General features: G+C 38.6%; 1 protein-coding gene across 3 annotated transcripts in view; it reads right to left on the minus strand.

Annotated features, from left to right (window-relative positions):
- DCLK1 (doublecortin like kinase 1) overlaps positions 1 to 21,073 on the minus strand; it is a 242,762-nt gene that overhangs the window by 12,678 nt on the left and 209,011 nt on the right. For all 3 annotated transcript variants that reach the window (XM_057377978.1, XM_057377980.1, XM_057377979.1), the window contains 6 exons: positions 19,917 to 20,063; positions 14,794 to 14,927; positions 14,019 to 14,096; positions 13,278 to 13,374; positions 11,378 to 11,458; positions 3,491 to 3,604 (listed from right to left, as the gene is read on the minus strand). In XM_057377978.1, the coding sequence (XP_057233961.1) occupies positions 3,491 to 3,604; positions 11,378 to 11,458; positions 13,278 to 13,374; positions 14,019 to 14,096; positions 14,794 to 14,927; positions 19,917 to 20,063 (651 nt within the window). The remainder of the gene's footprint in view (positions 1 to 3,490; positions 3,605 to 11,377; positions 11,459 to 13,277; positions 13,375 to 14,018; positions 14,097 to 14,793; positions 14,928 to 19,916; positions 20,064 to 21,073) is intronic.

Here is a 21,073-nt window from a genome sequence, read left to right on the forward strand (position 1 = left end):
AAAAAAAAGAAATCTGCCCCCAAATTTAAAAAAGACTAGTGAATAGAAGTCTGGGTTTATGTTCTTACTGCAATGCCTTTTATAAACAGCGTCACAACTAAAAACTTCTGCTCTTATTGAAAGGCTGTATGAGAAACATGATCCTGAAAATATTTTGGCACATGCTTGAGAGTAATGTAGCCATTCTGGCACAGACTGAGGGGCACTAGCCCAGCCCCTGTCTCCCACAGAGACCAGTAGTCAATGCCTGTGACAAGAGTTTAAGAACAGGGCAAGTAAAGTAATATTTCTCCTACACTCTCTCATCAGCAAGCAATGTATTTTAGGGACTTGCTAATTCTCTTGCTGTTTTAAAAGCTAGCTCTCCAATTAAAATTTTGCTGGCAAAGCTATGTTGGTTCAGGGGAGTTTCTTCCCAACTGACATAGTTACCCCAGCAGAACTTTTAATGATGTATTACTGTATCAACAGAAAATTCTCTTTGCTTGTATAGTTAATTCTGTTTGAGCAATCGTTCTACTAGATCAGCAAAGGAACTGCTTTGCTAGGCATGCACACGTTCATTAGAGTAGTTCGTCCAAACTGACAAATCCTTTCAAATATGGACAAACTTGAAGTCTGGACACATGCACGAAGAATTAGGTTGTCTCCGGCTTGGATGGTCAAAGACAACTTTTACTGAGATTACCACATCAATAAAGCAGACACAAGTCTGAACCAAAGGATTCAACRCAATTTGGACATTGCTGAAGGAAGCAGTAGCCACAGTAGATGTTTGCAAATCACATGTGGCTTCAAACTTCCAGTCAAGCTGACCACAGACATATTTTTAGGAACTAAATTTTCGTATTATAGTCTTAATTGGTGCATATGGTAAATACTCCTTAAGATCTTCGAGGTGTGTTACTTCTTWCCATAGGAAAAAACAGGCATATAATACAATATCATATCATACCAATGTGAGGACAAACTAAGAACTAAATACCACATATTAACGATCTCTGCACATAAACAGAGTTATAAAACTCAAAATAATGGTAATATTTATATTTCATACAATTAAGTAAGCTATAGAAATAGAAGCACATATAAACACATTTTCACAAACACAGACAGATGTGTTATATAATATATATAGAAGGCAACTCTATATATTATATACACAAGCACTCTCTCAAAAAGTATGTAAACATACAGGCAGGYACAATCCCCCAGTATTTTTATAGAAAATACAGTTAGTGCATGTCTTTAGTGCCAAACAATACATTACAGCATCTATACATACTTAGAAAGTTCTAAATCTAGAGCAATCTTTGTTAATAGGATTTAATTTTAGCTTATTTGAGATTTCACAGCTAAAGGTAGATTCCCAAACATAAAACCCTGGTGACATGCATGTCAAATTTATATTAAATAGACTTCCAAATGTAGAAACAACATTTAAAGTCATTGTTGTTTTGCTTTTGGCTTTCTCTTACGCATTAAATTATTTTTGCAGAAAACAAAACTAATTTATTTGTAAAATTGAAGTTATCTAGCATTCTGAAACATTATCAAAACACTAAAGAAGCCTATACTTCCCCATCTCTTCCCATAATCAAACCACTTTCTGAATTATGTAAAAGTATTCTGAACATTTCTACTTTATAGGCCAAGTTGCAGAATCAGTCATGTCAGAACATAAAGTTTGCCCACAGAGATGGTCAAGAAAAATAATCTGTTAAATTTCCAAACACTAAAAAGTAAACAAAAGCCATTAAGAATATAMTTAAACATACACTTTTCCCCCTTATTTAGAAAGTTTTACAGTGGACAGATTCACTACAGTGCCTTTTTCATTACTCAAGTGTTAAACGTCTGCAAACAATTCCTTAGCAAAGCAACTGAGGCAAATAAAAAAAGAGGGCAGGGAAATTGAAAACATAAAGGAGGCAAGGGATGGATGAGGACAGAGGCATCATTTCTTGCATTTAAGCTTTGAAGTCATTAGCATGGAGGATCTGAGCAGTAATTCTCATGGACAAGCGTGCTGGCAGTCCATTCAATAAGAACACGGTTTCAGCTATTCTATAAAGAACATACCTGCAGTTCAGATGAGCAATGGGTATGTGATGTTTTAGTTGTGGGAGAGTTGCTGCAGTATTATTGCTTAAAAATGAAAATAAATAAATGCTGGCTATGTTAGCTGATGACTGAGAAAATCTAGGAAAAGCATGAGGAACAACTTGCTTCCATGTCGAGGACATTCAGGATACGAAAGAGTAAAGAAAAAAATATGAGAGAGGCACACTTGAAATTTTAAGTACTTATACCAAGTAACTTTGAGAGAGTATCCGTTTTGCTGCACAAGCACTTCACACCTGTGAGCCAGATTGCGTGTGCTGAGCTGACTTTACTTCACGCTGATTTAACTCAACACTGGAGGGGCTGAGCTGAGAAATATGAAAGTGGAAACAGTACAAGAAAGTGTACRTATGCAGTCACATCACCTGCAATTTATGGAAGCTGGGAATGAACACTGCGTAATCTGATATGGGAATGGTTACGTTTAACATGTCACATTTTTAGTGACTCTTTGGAGTGTTCACATTACTATGAGTAATAARGGAAAGCTTACAAACACAAGCAGATGTATAAAAAATGTGAAGGATGTGCATGTTATTATTCAATGGCATTATTGTGAAAAATCTCATTATATGCCGAATACATCTGTGTCCGTGTATATATAATGCACATGTTCATCTGTGAGGGAAAAATACAATTGTATGTGGTGTATATTCCACTGAGGATGCCATTGAAACCTCAGTAAAGCTTGGTCAAAGTTTTTGGTCAAGCTTTGTTTCAGACACTCTGACACATTCAAACCTAGAATGGYTTCACTGGAATTGCAACATGACAGAAGGCAGCAAGAAGTTCCATTAAGTCTTCACCCTAGCAAATACTTCTGCTGAAAGGGAAGCAACTTGTGTGTAGCTCTACAATAAAATGCTGCTGCTTAGTGAAATGTGAACTGGCTAGACTCATGTAAACCATGAAGGCAGTAGTGAGGCATCGTAGCKCTCTTTCATGTCTTCAAAGAGGAGAGGCTTAGGCTGCCATACAGATTTTCAGTTAAATTTCGAAGTGGTGCTGTCCTTCTGCTACAATCTCTGTGTGGATTCAGTCTGTACGATGGGTCTGCTGCGAAGTAAAATGTCATGATCCCACAGTGCAAACTGGTGAATTTACATTGGAGTTAGGTCCATTGATCTTCTGGTCAAATGTGGAACTGTGTACTGTGTGTACAGTTATATCTCCTAGAAGTGTTCAACAATGTGACTCACAAGGAGAATCAAAAGAGAAGTGCAGAACACCAGTCTAATTATGCTTATATTAATTAAATTCTAGAATTACCTAAAGATTAACCCTTTCTGGTTTCTTTTGGTGTCCTAAACACATACTGTCTGGCGGGCACATAAATATGTTACATCTGTGTATTTCAGATGCTTACTGCTATGACAGAAACTCCAGCTGCTGTGCTGTTCAGCTTAGGGCCTGTGTTGAAATGCTTCTTTATCTTCCCAGCTACCGAGAGCTGATGCTCATTCTCTGGAAGGCCATCATCCTGCAAATAAATAAAGCAAAATACAACTTCAGAGATGAAAGATGTAAAAAAGAAGGAATTGTGAGGTGATTCTGATAGTGCTAATCAATTCAGAAAGTTTTACAAGAAGTTTGTATTAAAATATGGGTCAATCATTGTCTCCATTGAAATATTTAAGGTGAACATATTATGACACCGAGCAATCTCTCTCTTCTTCTTTACCCAATATTTTCTTCTCAAACTTTAGGTAATGTTCATTAATAATAATTGTTATTAATTTCATTTTTCTTTCCACTAAGTCTTAATTACCACACCTAGTTATTTTTATGTCAGTTAATATTTCAAACCCTGAGGAACTCGGTTGTATTAAAGATTCTGTTTACTCATCACATAAACTTAATGATAAATACCTCAAAATTTAAAAAGTGGCCAAGATATTGCAAGAACACATGTTCAGCTTTGAAACAAGCAAAATTTACAGTCTGAGGAGAAACCCCAGCAGAGAGAAGGGAGTTTGCGGTTTTGGGCAGGTCTGCAGATGAATTCAAGCTCGAGAAAAGAGAGCTTTTAGAAATTGTAGGACAGGTCCTTATGTCAGAAAAATGTGCTCGGTGAGACTTCCCCACTAACAGAATATGCAATATTTCAGGCAACCATATGCAGAATCGGTGGAGTAGGGAACAAAATGTAGARCAGGCAAAATATGCAGGGTATCAGGTCACTGACCACGTGCCATTCCTGACTGGTGCTGCACGGTATGTACAGCTATGAGGAGTTGAAAAAATTCTTGAACTCCACTTAGGCAAAATTCTAGCAGAATGCAGGCAAATGAGATAAGGTCAGAATAGTGGAAGATGACAGCCACTTTTTTTCAGATTTTTCAGACATTAAGAGTGCACTTAAAGAGTTACAGAGCTGCTGCAGTAAATCACGAATTCAGTGAGCATATGGGAATTTTAGGGAGGTTGGTAGGGTTTGTTATTTATTTAGCTTGGGGAGTTTGTGTTTAGAGATCCCTTACTCACCCCTTAAAAAAATGTCTCAGCTGGCAAAATATGGTCAAGTGCACACAGCTGCAAAGCACAAAACAAAACAATACAACCCAGTAGCTGATTATTGTCTAGCACTGGGGAGTCCTGGCTCAGTGGTACATGACCCCTAAAAATAACCTTCTTTCCACTGACCTTGCCTTTCCCAGAAGAAAGCTAGTCTGTAAAGTGAACCCCTCTTCACGAGAGGAGGGAAAAAAATAAAATAATTCTCTTGGCTTTCTTGACATGAAAGCCTGCCAAGGGTTCATGTCATCTTGACAAAAACTAAATTACCTAGAAGACAATAGTTACCAAGACTGTGATCATATTTTATTGGTCAAGCACCACACCCACAGTTCCAGTGGCAACATGCCAGAGACACAGAGTTTGGGCTCCAACTTTTAGATGAAATTCCTTTAGCTCAATTTAAGATGCAGCATAGGGATATATCAGAATTCCTCTATTATTGCTAAGTTTTTATTATGACTGTTGATGCCACCTGATGTTTAGTAGTTATCTTTTATTGAAACATGCTTTATAAACAAATCAATATATATTAAGCTGGCTCCTGCAATCACTTCAGTCAGCAACAAAATAGATAGCTATTGAGGGTGAGAGATGACAGCTGTTTAACTAAATACAAAACAAGCTGCTCTGCAGCTTTAAAAGGCAAGTGGAAAAAAAACAACATCAAATATCAAACTGATCAGAATCAGCAGATTAAGGTACAAAATTGGAGAACAGGATAAACACTGCTTACAAGAATATCATTGGGCTGCTATATGGATGGAAGGGATGTCAAATCTGGAGAGATTAACTGCTTCTCTTCCCTGCTTTCAGTCTTTGCTTTTTACAGTGGATTAGGATCACAAAATTTCATCCCRACATTGGCAGTAATCATAAGATTTTTTTCAAAGATGACCAGTAATTTTTCCTGTTCCATCTGGGAACTTTAAAGAGCCACGAGCTGCAGAAAATATTGACTCCTGATACTCTGAAAGAGGAGCTCTCTGTGTACACCTAAAGAGCTGAGCAGTCAAAAAAGTTTGAAAACTGGTCTAGAATTTGAGTTTTCACATGGACAACATAAACTGCTTGGAATGCTGAAATATTTTAGGTTTTTGGTTTGGGGTATTGTCATGGTTTTACTTGGTCCGATTTTTGGTGGTGGGGGGATGCGACCAAGAAACCACAAAGATGGCTCCTGTGAAGAGGTTCTAGAAACTTTCTCCTTCTTCTCCAGCAAAAGGAGCCCAACCCCCTGTGTTTCAAAGCCAATCCATCATGGCTCTGAGGTTGATGGACAGGCTGATCATCAGGCCTGGGCCAATTGCACAGGTTGGTTACACCTCTGTGATGACGTATTGTCTTGTACTTAGGAAAGAATTTAAAAACAAGATAGGAGTGGCCGCCATGTAGTCCTTAGGCTGTTAGTATGTAGTTTTAGTATCATGCACTGGGGAAAAACAGAGCAGGAGGGTGAGGAGATGTAARAAAAAAATGGAGACCAAAGATCACAGTAAGGAGAAGATTGGATGGTTGCTGTGCTGTGCTGTTGTTCTTGAACAGGGAGGAAATAAGTTGTTCTCGAAAGGACTATTTCATCAATGAGAGACCTGTATAGAAAAGGAGAGCAACCTTGCTCTGAGGAAAAAAAAACCAAAACCTGGCCTTTGAGGACTGGACTGAACTGATCAGGAGGCAAAAAGAGGGAAGAGGCTTGGCCCCCCCCACGATGTTTGAAACGAGTTGATGCTAAGAAGAAAATGAGTTCTGCGGGGAGGGAGAGATGCCCCCGCTCAAGCAAGTGAAGCTGTGTTCTGCCAGGAGATTTGTGATAGTGGTTTTACGCCGCTGAAACAACGCAGTTTGGCCTTGAAGGATATTCTTTCTTTTCTCCTATGAGGTAAAGAAAATACTCCCTCGCCACCAGCAGTTATACACTGACTGTTCTTGGGAAAAAAACGTCCACAGCTTGRAGCTGTAAGAACACTTCTCCTATGATGCTGGACAACAACTGTAATGAGTAGTTTGATCTATGTTAGACTTCCATTCCCGCCCCSCTTTGTGTGCGGGAAAACATGGGGGTGGGGGGTGGGGAGTAGAGAGGGAGAACCTGGGAAAGGGACGGGTCCCGGAAAGGATAACAGGTGTCTTAAAATGTCCGKTTTTATTTTTCTTCTCCTTGTGAATTTGTCCCTATCTTTGTTCCCCTCCCCAGTGCTGTAGTATTCTTAGTAGTTTGTAGTAATAAATCTGTTTTGCAACTTAAGTTATTCAGCCTGTCTGATCATTCTCTGGAGCATATACATATCTTCTCTCAATTATGTTATGTTATCAGAAAGCCATAAATTTTCRTGTTAATTGAGCTTTTGCTCTCCCTTCTCCCTCTCTGGTGGGGGGAAGGGAGGGAACATCATGGGTGCAGTGCTTTGTGGCTTTCAGCACAGTCCAAACCACAGCATTTTTGGTGCCGTGACTCGGATTGGGAAAAAMCAGGTTTTAAACCCATGACAGGTGTCTTGGTTTGTTTTTTTTTTTATCAGCCTCTACAAAACTTTCATGGTCTATTTGCAAGAATTCAAAATAAAATAGAATAATAAAAAAAAAGGTAGAATGCCTTGGAGTAATCCAGTAACTGATAAAAATTAGTTTCATATTTGCATTGTTCTCTGTGGCAGGAAACATTGCCTCTCAAAAAAAAGAAAAGAAATGTTAAAAAGACATAGTGAAGCTCAAGATTCCCAGACTCCTACTGCCCTGAAGCATTTAGATCCATTTCACAAGACGGTCACGGTCACAAGAGCTTTACTTTCCAGGTCTAAAAGCATCAGATGAATAGATCATTATACAAGTAACAGCAGAAAATTAGAGCAAATAGAAATGCTGGAAAATCTTTTGAACACTGTTTCCTTTAAGGATTACAAGGAAATTTTTCTTTGTGCAATGTCCTAGGATGTAACCAAAAGTAGTGCAGATGCCAAATAAGAAATATCTTCTAAAATTAATTTTCTTACAAGCAATTAATAACCAAGCTACTTATTGCTTGGTTATTAATTTCTTTTGCACACAAATTTCCAAGGCAGATATAGCAAAGAAAAAATGTAAAAGCTCCAGTTTCTCTAATTCTTTTTAGGCTGGTGTGTGTCATCTTCTTCCTCCAACAACAACACACATTTTATATTGGTTTCTTTTCTTAACAGAGAAGGATTTACAGAATGCAAGCCATCCCTTTCAACATTCACTGCTCAGTGATGTATCAGGAAACATTTACTACTCATACAACAAAAAGAAAGAGTGAGTTTGTCCTGTAACTTGTTTCATTAAAGTTTAAAATGCCAGACCTCAAGCTTCCTGCCTCTTTCATAATTCTTTGGCTTTGCAAAAAAAAAAAAAAAAAAAAAAAAAAAAAAAAAAAAAAAAAAAAAAAAAAAAAATAGCTAAAGTCAAGAGCTAGGATCCCTGCAGGGCAAGTATAAATCAATGGGTTTGTTTCCATCCAGGTCTAAGAGTACTGCATAGGAGAGATGACTCCAAGTAAACTAAATGGAGGGGGCAAAGAAGTACTGCTGAACTGCATTTAGAATTCAAGATCTCTATCTGTAGCAGTGGCATGTAGCCAACATCTTTTCAGGTTTTGTTTTTTTGAATTGAAAACAGCTGGGATATTATTGACATAGAAACTGCTTTACTGGTCTGACTCTGACCATAACAAGTTTTGCAGTTTCCAAGAGGATTCCAGCTATTTTTATAGCAAAAATTTAAACTGAAATGAGAGTTTGCTCCTACTGAAACTGTCAAAGCACATTCCAGGAATCTCAGCAATTTACCAAGTAATCACATAGCCAGCAGCTATAAAATAGAATGGTTATTTACAATCTACAAAATGGTTTAATACAGTATAAGCAGTTACAACACTTCTATCAAAGGTTTGATCAAAGAGAAAGAAAATGTTTTTTAAAATTGTCGAAGAAAACATGTGCCTGCTTTTCAAGCCAGCTGTTCTGTCTAGTGTTTTAGCTGCAGATTTAACACTCTATGAATACGTTCGAAACTGAAATAAGACAAGTGTTGTGGTGAACTCTATCCCAGCTGAAACCAGGAGAGAAAGTCCAGCGTTTGACACCATGGGAAAGTATTTAATCAGGTCACCTGTAAAAATGGAGTGTAGGTGAAAATTCTGTATACCACTTCTTCTCAGAAAGACAGCATGCACATTTTTGCTCAGGTAATTACAACACATAGATTGCAGAGCCTTTTGTAAACAGGGATGAGAGTATTAATTCCCTGTCCTGAAGCTGGGAAAATGAGGTCCAGGGAGGCTGTGTGACAGACTTGCAGCTGATCAAGAGAGCAGTGGAGAGGGATGTGTACTTGAATCTGACACTGCACATTCTGCCTCTGCGCATCAACTTGCTGTCCCTGCCAGCTTAGTTACTGATACTGCCCAGACACACTTCAGGGAAGTGCCCTTGCTCATGGAAGCATTTAAGTACCTGTTCCAACTCAGCCATGTTCTTATTCCTTCCAATGTGAACTAGGATTGTGGTGCCTTTTAGTTAATTTTGTGCCCAGTATTAAGTGCTTCCATGTGTGCTGCCTTGAAATAGAAGCAATGTCTGGAATGAGTTCAAGCACTTTCCTGAACTGCTCCCAGTGCTGGCCATTTACCTTCCAGAAAAAAAGGTAATGGGTGGAGGACATGAGAGAATTCAAAAGCAGTTTTGATCTGCATTATCAACTATCTTTGGTGTAATGATGAACACAAAATACTCATTTGTCTCAGTTGCTAAAAGCAGCAGAAAAGAAGGAATTACAGAATTGTCATGGAATATTTGTTTAACTTACAGACAGGACTGCTACAGATTTTGATTGCGTATAATTATTATCAGCATAAAACTACAAGTGCAGCAGAGTTAGACCAAAGATGAATTGGTCTATTTAAAACAATTTAGAAAAATAAAGAAACAACTGCATGTTGTTTCTAACAGTGCATCATACTCACTCTTTAAGAAGTAGTGTATTTTTAACAAAGACAAGTAGATCTTGAACTTTCTATGGTATATCCTCAGCCTTATGCTAATCAAGTACTTAAGAACTTTGTGAACCAAGAGTTGTATCCAGACCACTATATTGAATAAGTAGCAATGGGATCATACTCCAAAAATGTATTCAAATCCCTTTTGAATCCATTTATACTGCTCCTCTACAGCACCTTCTGGCAAAGGGTTCCACATGCTAACTTATTGTACAGAAACACAGGAATCTGCCATGGTGCTTTAGTAACCAGAGCTCAGGTCTTTCCAGCAGAGCTCTAGAATGTTAAGTCTTCAGCCCCCAGCACCTCTCCCCTCTCATCCTCACCAGCAGGCACTATTGAGGGCAGGGAAGCAGATCCTCCTGTCACTTGGACACCATCACCATCAGGTTATTGACAAAGAGCTGCATCTCTTCTTTTTTATACGTCAGACTAAAATGGCTTTCTAAAACACATCATGGTGCAACAATTAAAAAAAAAAAAAGTATCTGAGTGCAGCATTAACATTTCAAATATATTTTTCAGAAAAAAATAATGGAAGATTAGTGACCACTTCTGTAAGTAGCGCAAGCAAGTGACATTTCAGTCTGACACTGCGGGTGACTTGGACTCTCTGTGGCTTCTCATCAGTCACTTCCATCTCTTCCTCTGCAGCACTCCAGAAATCTCCACACGTCCTCCCATGGAGACAGAGAGGCACCTCAATCACCACAAGGCATTATAAACTGTGACAAATATGTCCAAGGACAGCCCCTGGCACCAAGGAAAATTAATGTTCCAGCTGCTTGAATGTCATCTTAAAAATGAAAAGATTTTCATCAGACATTGTCCTGGATCCTTGCACTCTTGATACACCACAGAAGTGTTCTGCATGTTAATAGCATTTACAATTGAAAAAATATTTGGGCAATAAGGAAGCCGCTAAATTTAAAGTATGTACTTGGTAAATATTTAACTGATCACCACTAATCTGGTTATATGGAGGACATTTTCATTAAAAAAAACCAAAAAAAAAAAAAAAAACAACCTAGTATCTGAGGTTACTGTGTATTTGAATTTTTAGAAACGTTTTTTAATGAGAAAGGGATTTCAGATACAGCAGCTGAGGGACCAAATAGTATTCAGGGAGGATTGCCCACTCAAACTAGCCACAATAAAAAGCATTATTTCTTCTTCCTTTAATTTTTTTCTCTGTTCATCCCTACTGCACTTCTTCTCCCAGTTGTCCCTTTTGAACTGGAATACAGATCATCTCCAGTTTTTATTACTTATCTTCCAAATATTTTAAAACATGTCAAATAGTCTGAGATAATTAAAAAAYCTTCAATAACATCATAAGCTGAATATGATTCTAAAGGTTTCCCTGTTCCATTCTGGATCAAGTAGGCTTATCAGTATGGACTATCTTTCAGTAACTCTTAATCATGACCGTGAGATTTTTTGAGTTCATCTGATCAAAATGTATCACTGAAGCGGCAAGCTGAAGGTAAGAGGCATAAATTTATCAAATATGATTGAGATTTCTTAGAAGTCCATTTTGGAGAAAATGTAGCTGAGCACACACAGAATAGTGAAAACTCCAAGGTACACCCCACCTTATTTCCAGTTAAATCCGTGACATCTTTAGAATGTGCTGGCTTCCAAAAGGGCATAGCAAGGGCTTAACAGAACAGAGCTCAAAGGTGCCAAATCGCAAGAAGGATCTACAAGTCTGTAAATACTTACATTAACCCATGGATGCTCAAGAACTTGCAAGGCTGAGAATCGCAGATCTACATCTACTTGAAGCATCATTGTGATAAGTTCCTGAGAAATTGAATATTGGGTCAAATTTAAAGAATACTTTTAAAGAACAAATAAACATTTCATTCACTGAAGAACTCTTTAGCTAATTTTGTAAGAGTGTTCAAAGAGAGAGGGAACTGCAGAAATATACTAAGATTATTCAAAAAATAGAAAAACTATGAACTGATGAACTCTCAGCTGAACTTTTAAAACAATATCTAACAGTACCTTGAAAAGCTAGAAGACAGTTCTGAGTTACAGTTCTGAAGCCACTGTTTAAGAGAAAAGCACYTAAATACATAATGTGCAAAACAGATGGTCCCATGAAATTAGGTTAGGTTCCCATTAAGAAAAAGACAATTCCTCTGTTGGAAAAAAAAAAGCCATCAAATACAGTTTTACTTCAAACTCTTGTATAAATGACATAGAAGATACTAAAAAAAAAACCCCAACACTTAAAAACATTATTTGTTATCCTCTGATTTCCTCTACAATTACCTAGATTTCAAGTAGCATGCAAATAAGCATGTGTCTAATTCCACCACTGAGTTGAGTGCATGGGAAACAGGATGGCAATACGACAGCAAATAAAGGCATCTCACCAAAGACCAAAGCTAGTAATTATTCATTACAAAAATAAGTTAAATGGATAGGCTGAGGCTTCAAACCAGAAATTTTAGACTGAACTATTTAGACAAAGGAGTTTTCCTGTGAAACACCACTAGCAACGGACCTGCAGGACTCCCACAAATGATGCTATGAAATAAYGCCTTCTACAACACAAAGATTTGGGTTAGAGGACTTCCACCCTTATGACTGTAACTCACTCATTAACCTCATTAGTTAACAGGCTAAAATGCTAGTCCTGATCACCCTCCATCTACCACCCTCCATATCTGTAAAAGCAGGATGTAACTCTCCAAAAATGGAGATTCAGAGCTTCCCATTATCTGCACTCACTTCCAAATTTCACTTTTTAAAAATTGTGATTAATTAAACACTGTCACATTGAAAGAAACTGGGGGATACTTTTTTTCATGTATTTGTTTTACAAACTAGAGAAGTAAATTGGCAGAAAGTGAGCACTTATCTACCTACAGAATGGCCATATGCTTTTGTTAGTTTGTTYTTTTTTACATACACATGTGTATTATGTCTCTGTCCACATATATTTATACACATGATTATAGTGAATGCCAGATCCCTAGAAAATCTTGAAGTTAAGCTGTTGTCTAGTGTACTGGWGAGAGCTAAAAAACTTGATCTGCTCTGCAAGTATAATGAACTCTGTCAAGGTCTGTATCTGTGAATAATTGTACCTGCCTTAGCACACCAAGGGCTGCAGGTCAAGGGCTGTGACCAGAAAAAGTCTGTATTTCTTACCACGCTATAACAATAAGGCAATGGGAGGCCTGGTTCTTTGACAGAAAGAAACAACAGACATATCATTTAATGGGGTTAATAGGGGAAATCAGCGTCCTCGTRATATTATTACATAAGGTTCAAAGGCTCCAGGTTGGTACCTGGTCCCTCTCCTAAGTGCATGTAAAGCACATCCAAGGGAGCTTTAAATTGTTCTTAATCAAAAAGGGCTGCTGGTGTCTCTATTGTGTGAGAAATCATAGAGATGTGATGTCCATTTCAGAATACGGTCCATTGCAAAACCACCTGGAGTCCAATAGACAGTAACCAAACAAAACATGGTGACCCAAGAAGGATTTATAGATGCAGCAGGAGATGTATAAGACATGTCAAATACAACACTGTGAAAGAACAACATGCATTATATACTCCCAATGGAAATAATATTGCAAAAGAAAATATCCACTATAAAACACACCTTTGCAGAGTCAGAAACGTTGTCCCAATATGGAGACGGAAAATCCATCTGTCCCATCAAAATCTGATCAAAAAGCACTTCTTGGTCATCTCCACTTCTGTAAAGTAAAAACCAAGGAAAACCAGCAACAAAACCCAAAGAGAAATTATTTTCAGATGTGGTTTCAATAGACTTCTTAAAATTGCTTTTAATTGCTGATCCCATACTATGCTTTTGGAAGCTGTTGATTGCCCCAAACATGCAGCCATGGGTATGAATGGTGAGATCATAAAACACAGTGTATTTGGTGCACCCTTTCTGAAGTAACCCGCTTGTCTTTAGGATTGTCCACAACTTTGCAATTGCATTAGGGGAAAAATATCTGACATGTCCTTATTAAGTGGCTTACATTTTAATTAACTTTTACCAGCCACAAAATATGTTGCATTTGGGTCCATGGAAGAAGATGGTTATTTCACTGTGTATTTAAAACTTCAGGCAAAGGCATGCAGAACCTGTAATGAAGGCTCTCGTTTTGTAATGCAATGAAGTTTAAACTAAAATAACAAGGATGAGACAGAGATTTTACAGGAAAATCATAGACATTTATGGGGTTTGTGTAAAACACTATKCAGAGCATAGAAGAAAACATCAAGCCCCATGAGCGGAGAACTTCYACCAGCAGGAATCTCTGTGCTTAATGTGAAAGGAGCACAGGGACCAATTCACACAACAAGGATGGTTGAATAGATCAGTCCATACCCACGGAAAGGAGGAAAACCACAGAGCAAGATGTAAGTAATCACACCCGCTGCCCAGATGTCCACTTTCAAGCCATATCTAGAAGTGTGAGAGACATGGTTAGAGACATCCAACTCCTATGAGCTACAGTACAAGAACAGAGGAAACATGCTTAGAATCATTAATAATTTTGTATATATTTTCATCTACCTACCAATCCTAATTCTGCTTTCAAATATTTTTTTACATTTACATCTTAAAATTGCATTAGATCAGAATGTGTGTTCACACAGAAGATATTGGGCTGTATTCTGGAGTTAGTTAACTAATTCAGGCTGAGTTAACTTGAGTTAGGAATGCCTGTCAACATTAAGTCTGCAAAGGTGACACAGGCTGCTCAAGCCAGCAGGCATTTACTCTGGAAAAGAATCAAAAAAGGACAGTGTATGATAATGAAATACARTTAAGTAACTGGTAGTTAGTAGTCTCTAGAGAAGAGAATTACTTCTACTGTATCTGCAAGTGGCTAGTTAGTAATTGAGTGTTAAATTGAAAAATTTGAGGCCAACAATTGGTGGAGGTTGACCAATATATCTCCAAAGCTGGCCTGCTCTGAGCTGGCTTGGATAAGATAGACTTCAGAGGTCCCTTCCAACTGAATTGCCCTCTGAGCCATGATTCTGCATCATAGCCAACCACAGCCTAAAAATCTTAATTGCAAGAGCTTCTGTCTGGCTCAATGGCAGGAATGTGCTCCACTGAGTACACATCAGTGGATCACAACTACAAGATTTACCCGGTTTCAGCRATGATTTCTGGAGCTACATATGTTGGAGTCCCACAGACAGTATATAGAGGTCCATCCACAATTGTTGCTAGGCCAAAGTCTCCCAGCTTCAGGGACTTGCTTCCATCTTGGTGTTCATAAACCTAAATCAGGAGGAAAATTCAAAAGGTTTACCACAATACCATCAAGGTAACTGCTGCATCACTTGCTAACTGCCTGAAACGTTCCTTCTCATTTACAGTTTCTTTTCTCCTCCTTACCTTCAACATATTTGTCAGCATGCTTTGAAATTTCACAGACAATTTGGACAACTTCCCTTGAAAACAGTCAGGATGTTTGGGAAAGACTTATCTCCCTTCATCACTCTCTAGATGCTAAWGCCCAGAAGCAAATGAGTGACCTCCCAGCAGTGGCTTTCCTTTCAACTCCCTACTGAATTCAGAGTTCAGGGGGTTTGAGTATATTCATTTTACTTGCAGAGATCTCAGAGGTTTGCACAGGAACTTCAACTATGTAGATAATGTAAAAGTGACTGCACTGATTGCAACTCTGGGCTCTTTGTGTACTGAAGCCACCAGACACAAACCTGGCTGGACTATTTCCCCTGGAAATGCTGTCCTCCCCTTGGATGACTGTCATACACCACTTTCCTTAGTGGCATGGAGCCATCATGATCAATGGGACAGAGGCAATTACAGCTGCTAATGGGTATACATGAAAATCCTGTCTTGAAACATGGTCTTCATAGCAGCAGTGTGATCTTTCATGGGGTTTTATAGGTGCAAAGGGAGATTAGGATGTAGCAACATGAAAAAAAGCTAAACACATCAGGAAAAAATACACCATTTTAGAAGCTGGCTCAGAGCAAAAGAATGGCCCCAAACCTTCAAACACTGATAACTTACCAAAGAAAATGTTTAAAATGCAAAATACAAAAATGAATGTAAATTAAGCACTAGACTGTAAGTCTGTCTTTAATCAAGCTGCTGGTTTGAGTTCTTGATTCCCATTTTGGATTGTTTTTTACAGCAGCACCTTAAAAAATGGAAACTGTCTACAGGAGGTCTTCTTATAGTATAAATGCATTATTTTATTATTTTCCAACCCAGACCACAGGTCTGTGCAGTCTTGCTCACCACTAGGTATATCCTGAAAACAATTAGCAGCAAATTTGTGCAAAAATAGAAGATATCATACTTCCCAATCAAAACCAAAATAATTCTTAATATATATCTTGGCCAGCTACTCCTACATCCAAAATTACATTTATCTACAACTGGTTAAAGAAGAAAATCCTAGTTTTTTTCTTATAAAAATATAATAAATTCTGCTTGGGACTCTTGAAAACTTCACTTGGAGCAAAAATAAATTCTTGAAGTCTCTCACCACTGTTTGCTACAAATCTGCTATAGTTCACAATAATTAGTTATATTATACAGCCCCCATCCCCCAGGGTTCTTGTTTGTTAATGTTAGTCATGTCTAGAGAGAAAACCCCTCTCTGTCCTGAATCCCTGCTTACCAGGTGATACAGCCACAAGCAGACATTCAGAATACACAAAATTCTTCTCCTCTCCTTATGTTACTTTTAAGAATTCAACTGGATCTTTAAGAGGACCAGCAATTTAAAATGGATTCACATTTCTCTTCTACTAAGCCAGAAAAAAGTTATGTTTATAGAAAAGCACTAGGAAAAAAAGAAAGCAATTATGGTTTTATTAAAAACACAGATTGTTAAATACATCTGGTTCCTGAAACTAAAGAAAGTGCTCTCTGAAATGGCAGTAATAAATCTAATTTCAACAACAGTCTTAATTAAAGTCTAGAGACAAAGGCTTTGAAAATTCACGTGCTGAAATATGTAAAGTGTGCACTTAGACATCAAGAGCTGAATCTGGCCTAATTAGTATTTCATATTCTATTTCATGCAGTTATCTTTCACAAAGCCCTCTCCGATTTGTACTAATCTAACAAGCATTCTCTAAGTTCTTTCCTTTAATAGACCACACCTTGCATGACTCATCTATATGAGAAATTAATTGCAGAAGAGATTTGCTTGGCAATATTTACCAATGCAGAATGTTTGGTACAGTGTATTTTCTAGTATTCTGCCTCATCTGTTTCTAGGAATTACTTTGCTTGGAAATCTACTTCAGTGGAATTGTAAAACTGAAGAAAGTAACTTTTCCTCACTCTGCTAGAGCTCCATATAAAAAAGAGCCCAGTGTGAAGCTGTGGTATGTTATTTGCCAGTCAAGGAATGTGAAAGATAATTTAACACCCACGTTATTCAGAATAAATGCTATATATGTTCCTGCATTTAAATACTGAAGAAATGGGGATTAGTGCAAATTGCCCACTATGTAGTGCTTTTACTGTTTTAACTAAGCGATAAAACTGTGTAATTGTACTACACTAATTGAATGCAGCCACACGTAATTGTATGCCACCATATGTATCCTATTAGTATAAAGACTGTCAGTATTTTCTAAGCTGCTCTTGTGATCAGTGCAGATGGCAACAGTCAGAGAAGTTGTTCTCTAGGGTTTATTAAGATGACTATAAAGACATCCCATGACTTGACAAAATAAATGCTCTAAATAGCAACAATTATGAAAAATGTTCCAATTAAAACATGGGAGACCCCCTAGAGAATAATAATAAAAAAAAAAAAACCAAAAAACAAACATACACAAAACCTAAAACATCACAGGTATTTGAAGTACTCCAAACTCTTGGACAGTTAACTATTAGGTGGACTTTACATGCCTTGAGAATAACATGGAATATTTAACCAGTTAAAAAATAATGGGTGTTGCACACAGGACAGGTTCACACACACAAAGATTCATTGGCAGGATGTAGAGCCAGTCTCACACATCAGCTCTAAGCCTGAAAGTTACTTTTAGGAAGAAGGAAAAAAAAAAAAAAAAAAAAAAAGAGAAAGGAGGAGCTGAAAGGGAAGGCTCTACCAGGGGCTGGTAAGAGATGAAATGAAGAAGACCAGATGAATATCCTCTTCTTGTCTCACTCTCCGGAGCAGTATTTTCCCCTTCACCCCCCATGTTTTCCTGAAGTACCTCTACAGCCTTGCTCATCCTCCCTGCTGGTTTTTTTTCTTTTTTTTTTTTTCTGCTAGTGGAGTTGTCAGCCTCAAGACATGCTCCTCTAAACCTAACGTTTCAATCCATGAGTAGGAAAAGGGTGGGGGAGAAAGGGCTGATTCTTGCACCAGGGGCCAGGAAAACCTGCTATAACAGCACAACCAGGGATTGCATGTGCAACACGGTGACAGTAACAGAGGGAAAGCCACAGCATGAGAACAAGGGGAAAATTCCACCATGACCACTTAGATGAAGGGTTAAATTGCTGCAAGGAAAAGGGCAGGCCACAAAAGGCAAGTAGAAGGTATTTAGCAATAGAAAACCTAAGACCCTTGTGACACTTTTGAAGTGTTTTATAAATGCCATGAAAATAATGCTAGCTGCAGTCTTGTGACATAAGGAACCACACATGTCATTTGACAGCCAAGATAAAAGCAGAAATTTTCAGAGACCCTGGGGCCACAGGTGCATAATGTCCAAACTGGGGCCAGAGCTCCGGTAAGTCTGGTTCCAAAGAACTCTTTTAAAGAAGCTTTTGTTTCTCTCAAGGACCTGATAAACCTTAGAGAATTAATATAGTTTGTGAATCAAATGCTGGCTTTTTGAGAATTCGGATGCTGCAAGAGGTTAAATCCTGCATCGTCCCTGCTCAGTCTCAAAATCAATGCACAGCTACAGAAAAGACACTCAGAATCCATTCAGCTACAGTGTAAATGATGTGCTTGTTCCCAGTATTGGTAATTGCAAGAAAAGCTGGGCAGGAAAGTCTAATCCTTGATCTGCYCCCTGCACCTCTTTTCCCCCAAAAGCTTGACAACAATAGAGTTCAGGCATTTATAGACAAGTCAAGACAGCAGCAGGGCAAGGCTTGTCCCAGACCAAGACCCTCCTACACACTCCGGGCACAGCATGAATGAAACCTGACATGTGATTGCCACAACATCTGCATGCAGCCAACAACCAACACCAGCACCAGAAAAACAAATGGAGCACAAGGGCCATTAAAGGTGTATCAGCCCTTAGCGGCTGGTGAAACCCCTACCCAGTGTGTTTCCAGAAGTTTCTGGAAAATGAGGGTTACCTCCTCACCCAGAACTGCAAAAGCACTTGCCACTAGAGGAACTTCAACTGTAAAAATCCCACTCCCTGGAAGTTTAATAAGATCTGCTGGAACCAACTTTCCCATAAAACCTCTTCAGCGTCAAGCAGAACTAAATGCATGAAGTCATGGCTGAGAGCACACAGCTGAGAGAACTGATATTCTATGATTCAATGAACATCATTTCACAGTTGCAGAACACGTGGTGAGCTGGGATATCTTGATACTGGAACATGTCAGCAAATTTGGGAAAACTCAGAACAGTGAAATAATCAGGAGCAGCTAATTTCTCAGGAGAAATAAAACTGTGTGGAGGATACAATTGCTGCATTCAAGTGTGCAAAATGCTCAGAAGAAAGACTAATTGCCAGGGTATATTTTTCATTGTCTTCACGGGTTTAGACAGAAAAACAAAGATTTAGACTGTCTGTTTGGGGAAATGGCTTAATAAGAAGTGCTGTARTATTGTTTGGGAAATGCAGGAGGGGAAGGACTCCAAAGTCTCTTCCTGGCTTTGTGCTGATGCTTGACATGATCAGGGCACAGCATTTAGGCATACCATACTGGTGAAACTAAAGTGCTGCCAACTATTTAGGCAKTGACAGTACAGAATAGTTTGCTGAGGTCAGAACACTTATATTTATGCTTGAAATTATCCTGCCATTTACTACAAGTTCACCTCCAGTGATCCCAGGAATAACTCTACTGCTGTGTCCCATGGAACAGTCTAGACATATCACCGTATGTTACTGTACTTCCTCTGGCAGTGTTATTCTTAGGAGACCATTACAATGCAAAGGTTAAAATTAAAAGACCCAGGGACTTAAAAGACTGAAATAAACTTGGCAGCCATGTGAAAGAAGGAAATACAGACCTTTTCTCACACTCTCCCAAGTTATCAACAATACTGAAAGACAAATCTTCTCTTACCAGTAGATTCTCTGGCTTGATATCCCTGTGGACAATGTTCAGGCTGTGAAGATATTTGATGGCGCTGGCAAGATTGTAAAGCATCCCACTGGCATCCCGCTCTGTGTATTTGTTGGTGGAAGTAATAGCATCAAAAAGATCTCCTCCCTGGAGCAAAATGATCATTGGATATGAGCAATACTGCTTGTGAAATGACTGAAAAATTTAGGGAAGATCAAGGAACATTATTAGAGGAGGAGGAGGAGGTGGAGGAGGAGGAGGTGGAGGAGGAGGAGGGGGAGGGAGCAGCACAGTTTCCTTGCAGCTATAAACTATGGGTACAGTGATGACATCCCCCATAATAGTAGGTGAACAGATCAATAATTCAGAGCCATTTGTCATGGCTGTGTTGGCTAGCCAAGAGGCTGGAGTTTGCCCTGCAAACCATTCCCACCTGCTGCTGCTTTTGTAACATGTCCAGCACTTGCCAACCTGTGTGTTCAATGTCTGCTACAAATTTCTGCTAAGACTAAATACTTAGTCTGTCATGATGCCATGTACCAACCCTTGCCACCCTATCATAATCACAAATAGACTGACACCAAATTTTTGCCCAATGCCTGACTGAGCCCCAGAAAGGTGAAGGAAATCTGAGTAAAACTCAAACTAGCTACCTATCCTCATTGCTATTGTATTTTAGTAGTCTATTTGCATCTCATAAAGSTTTGAAAACATGGATTTTAGAAACCACTTTCTCTACACAAGATGTTAAGTTTTTGGGAGTTAAATGCCTCTTGCAGTTAATACTGAAGAACTTTACAGCGTGTATGTCAGGCAAGCATACCAGCAGACACAGCTGGCAGCTTGTGCCATTTCCAGCTCAGCAGCCTGCCTAATTCAGTGAAAAGCTGCTGTCAGTGAAAGAAAAACAAGGCAACAAGAGAGAAAGAAGGAAAGAAAAAAAGAAGGGAAAGCAACGTCCTCAATGTTGAAATTATCTTCACCAGCGTCTGAGGCACCCGAGACTCTATTTCCAGAGGTGAGCTTGCAGGTGGGGAGGACAGACATGGAGGTGCTTGGACAAAGATGGAAAAGTGATTTTAAAGATGAGATTAAGAAGGGAGCTTGAAAGAGTGGAGGAAAACCCAATGATCTTTTGAGAGATATTACTCAGAGGT

The sequence above is a fragment of the Malurus melanocephalus genome, unplaced genomic scaffold (genome assembly GCF_030028575.1).
Source record: "Malurus melanocephalus ecotype Western Australia unplaced genomic scaffold, MMel_1.1 scaffold_336, whole genome shotgun sequence".
NCBI classification, from domain to species: domain Eukaryota; kingdom Metazoa; phylum Chordata; class Aves; order Passeriformes; family Maluridae; genus Malurus; species Malurus melanocephalus.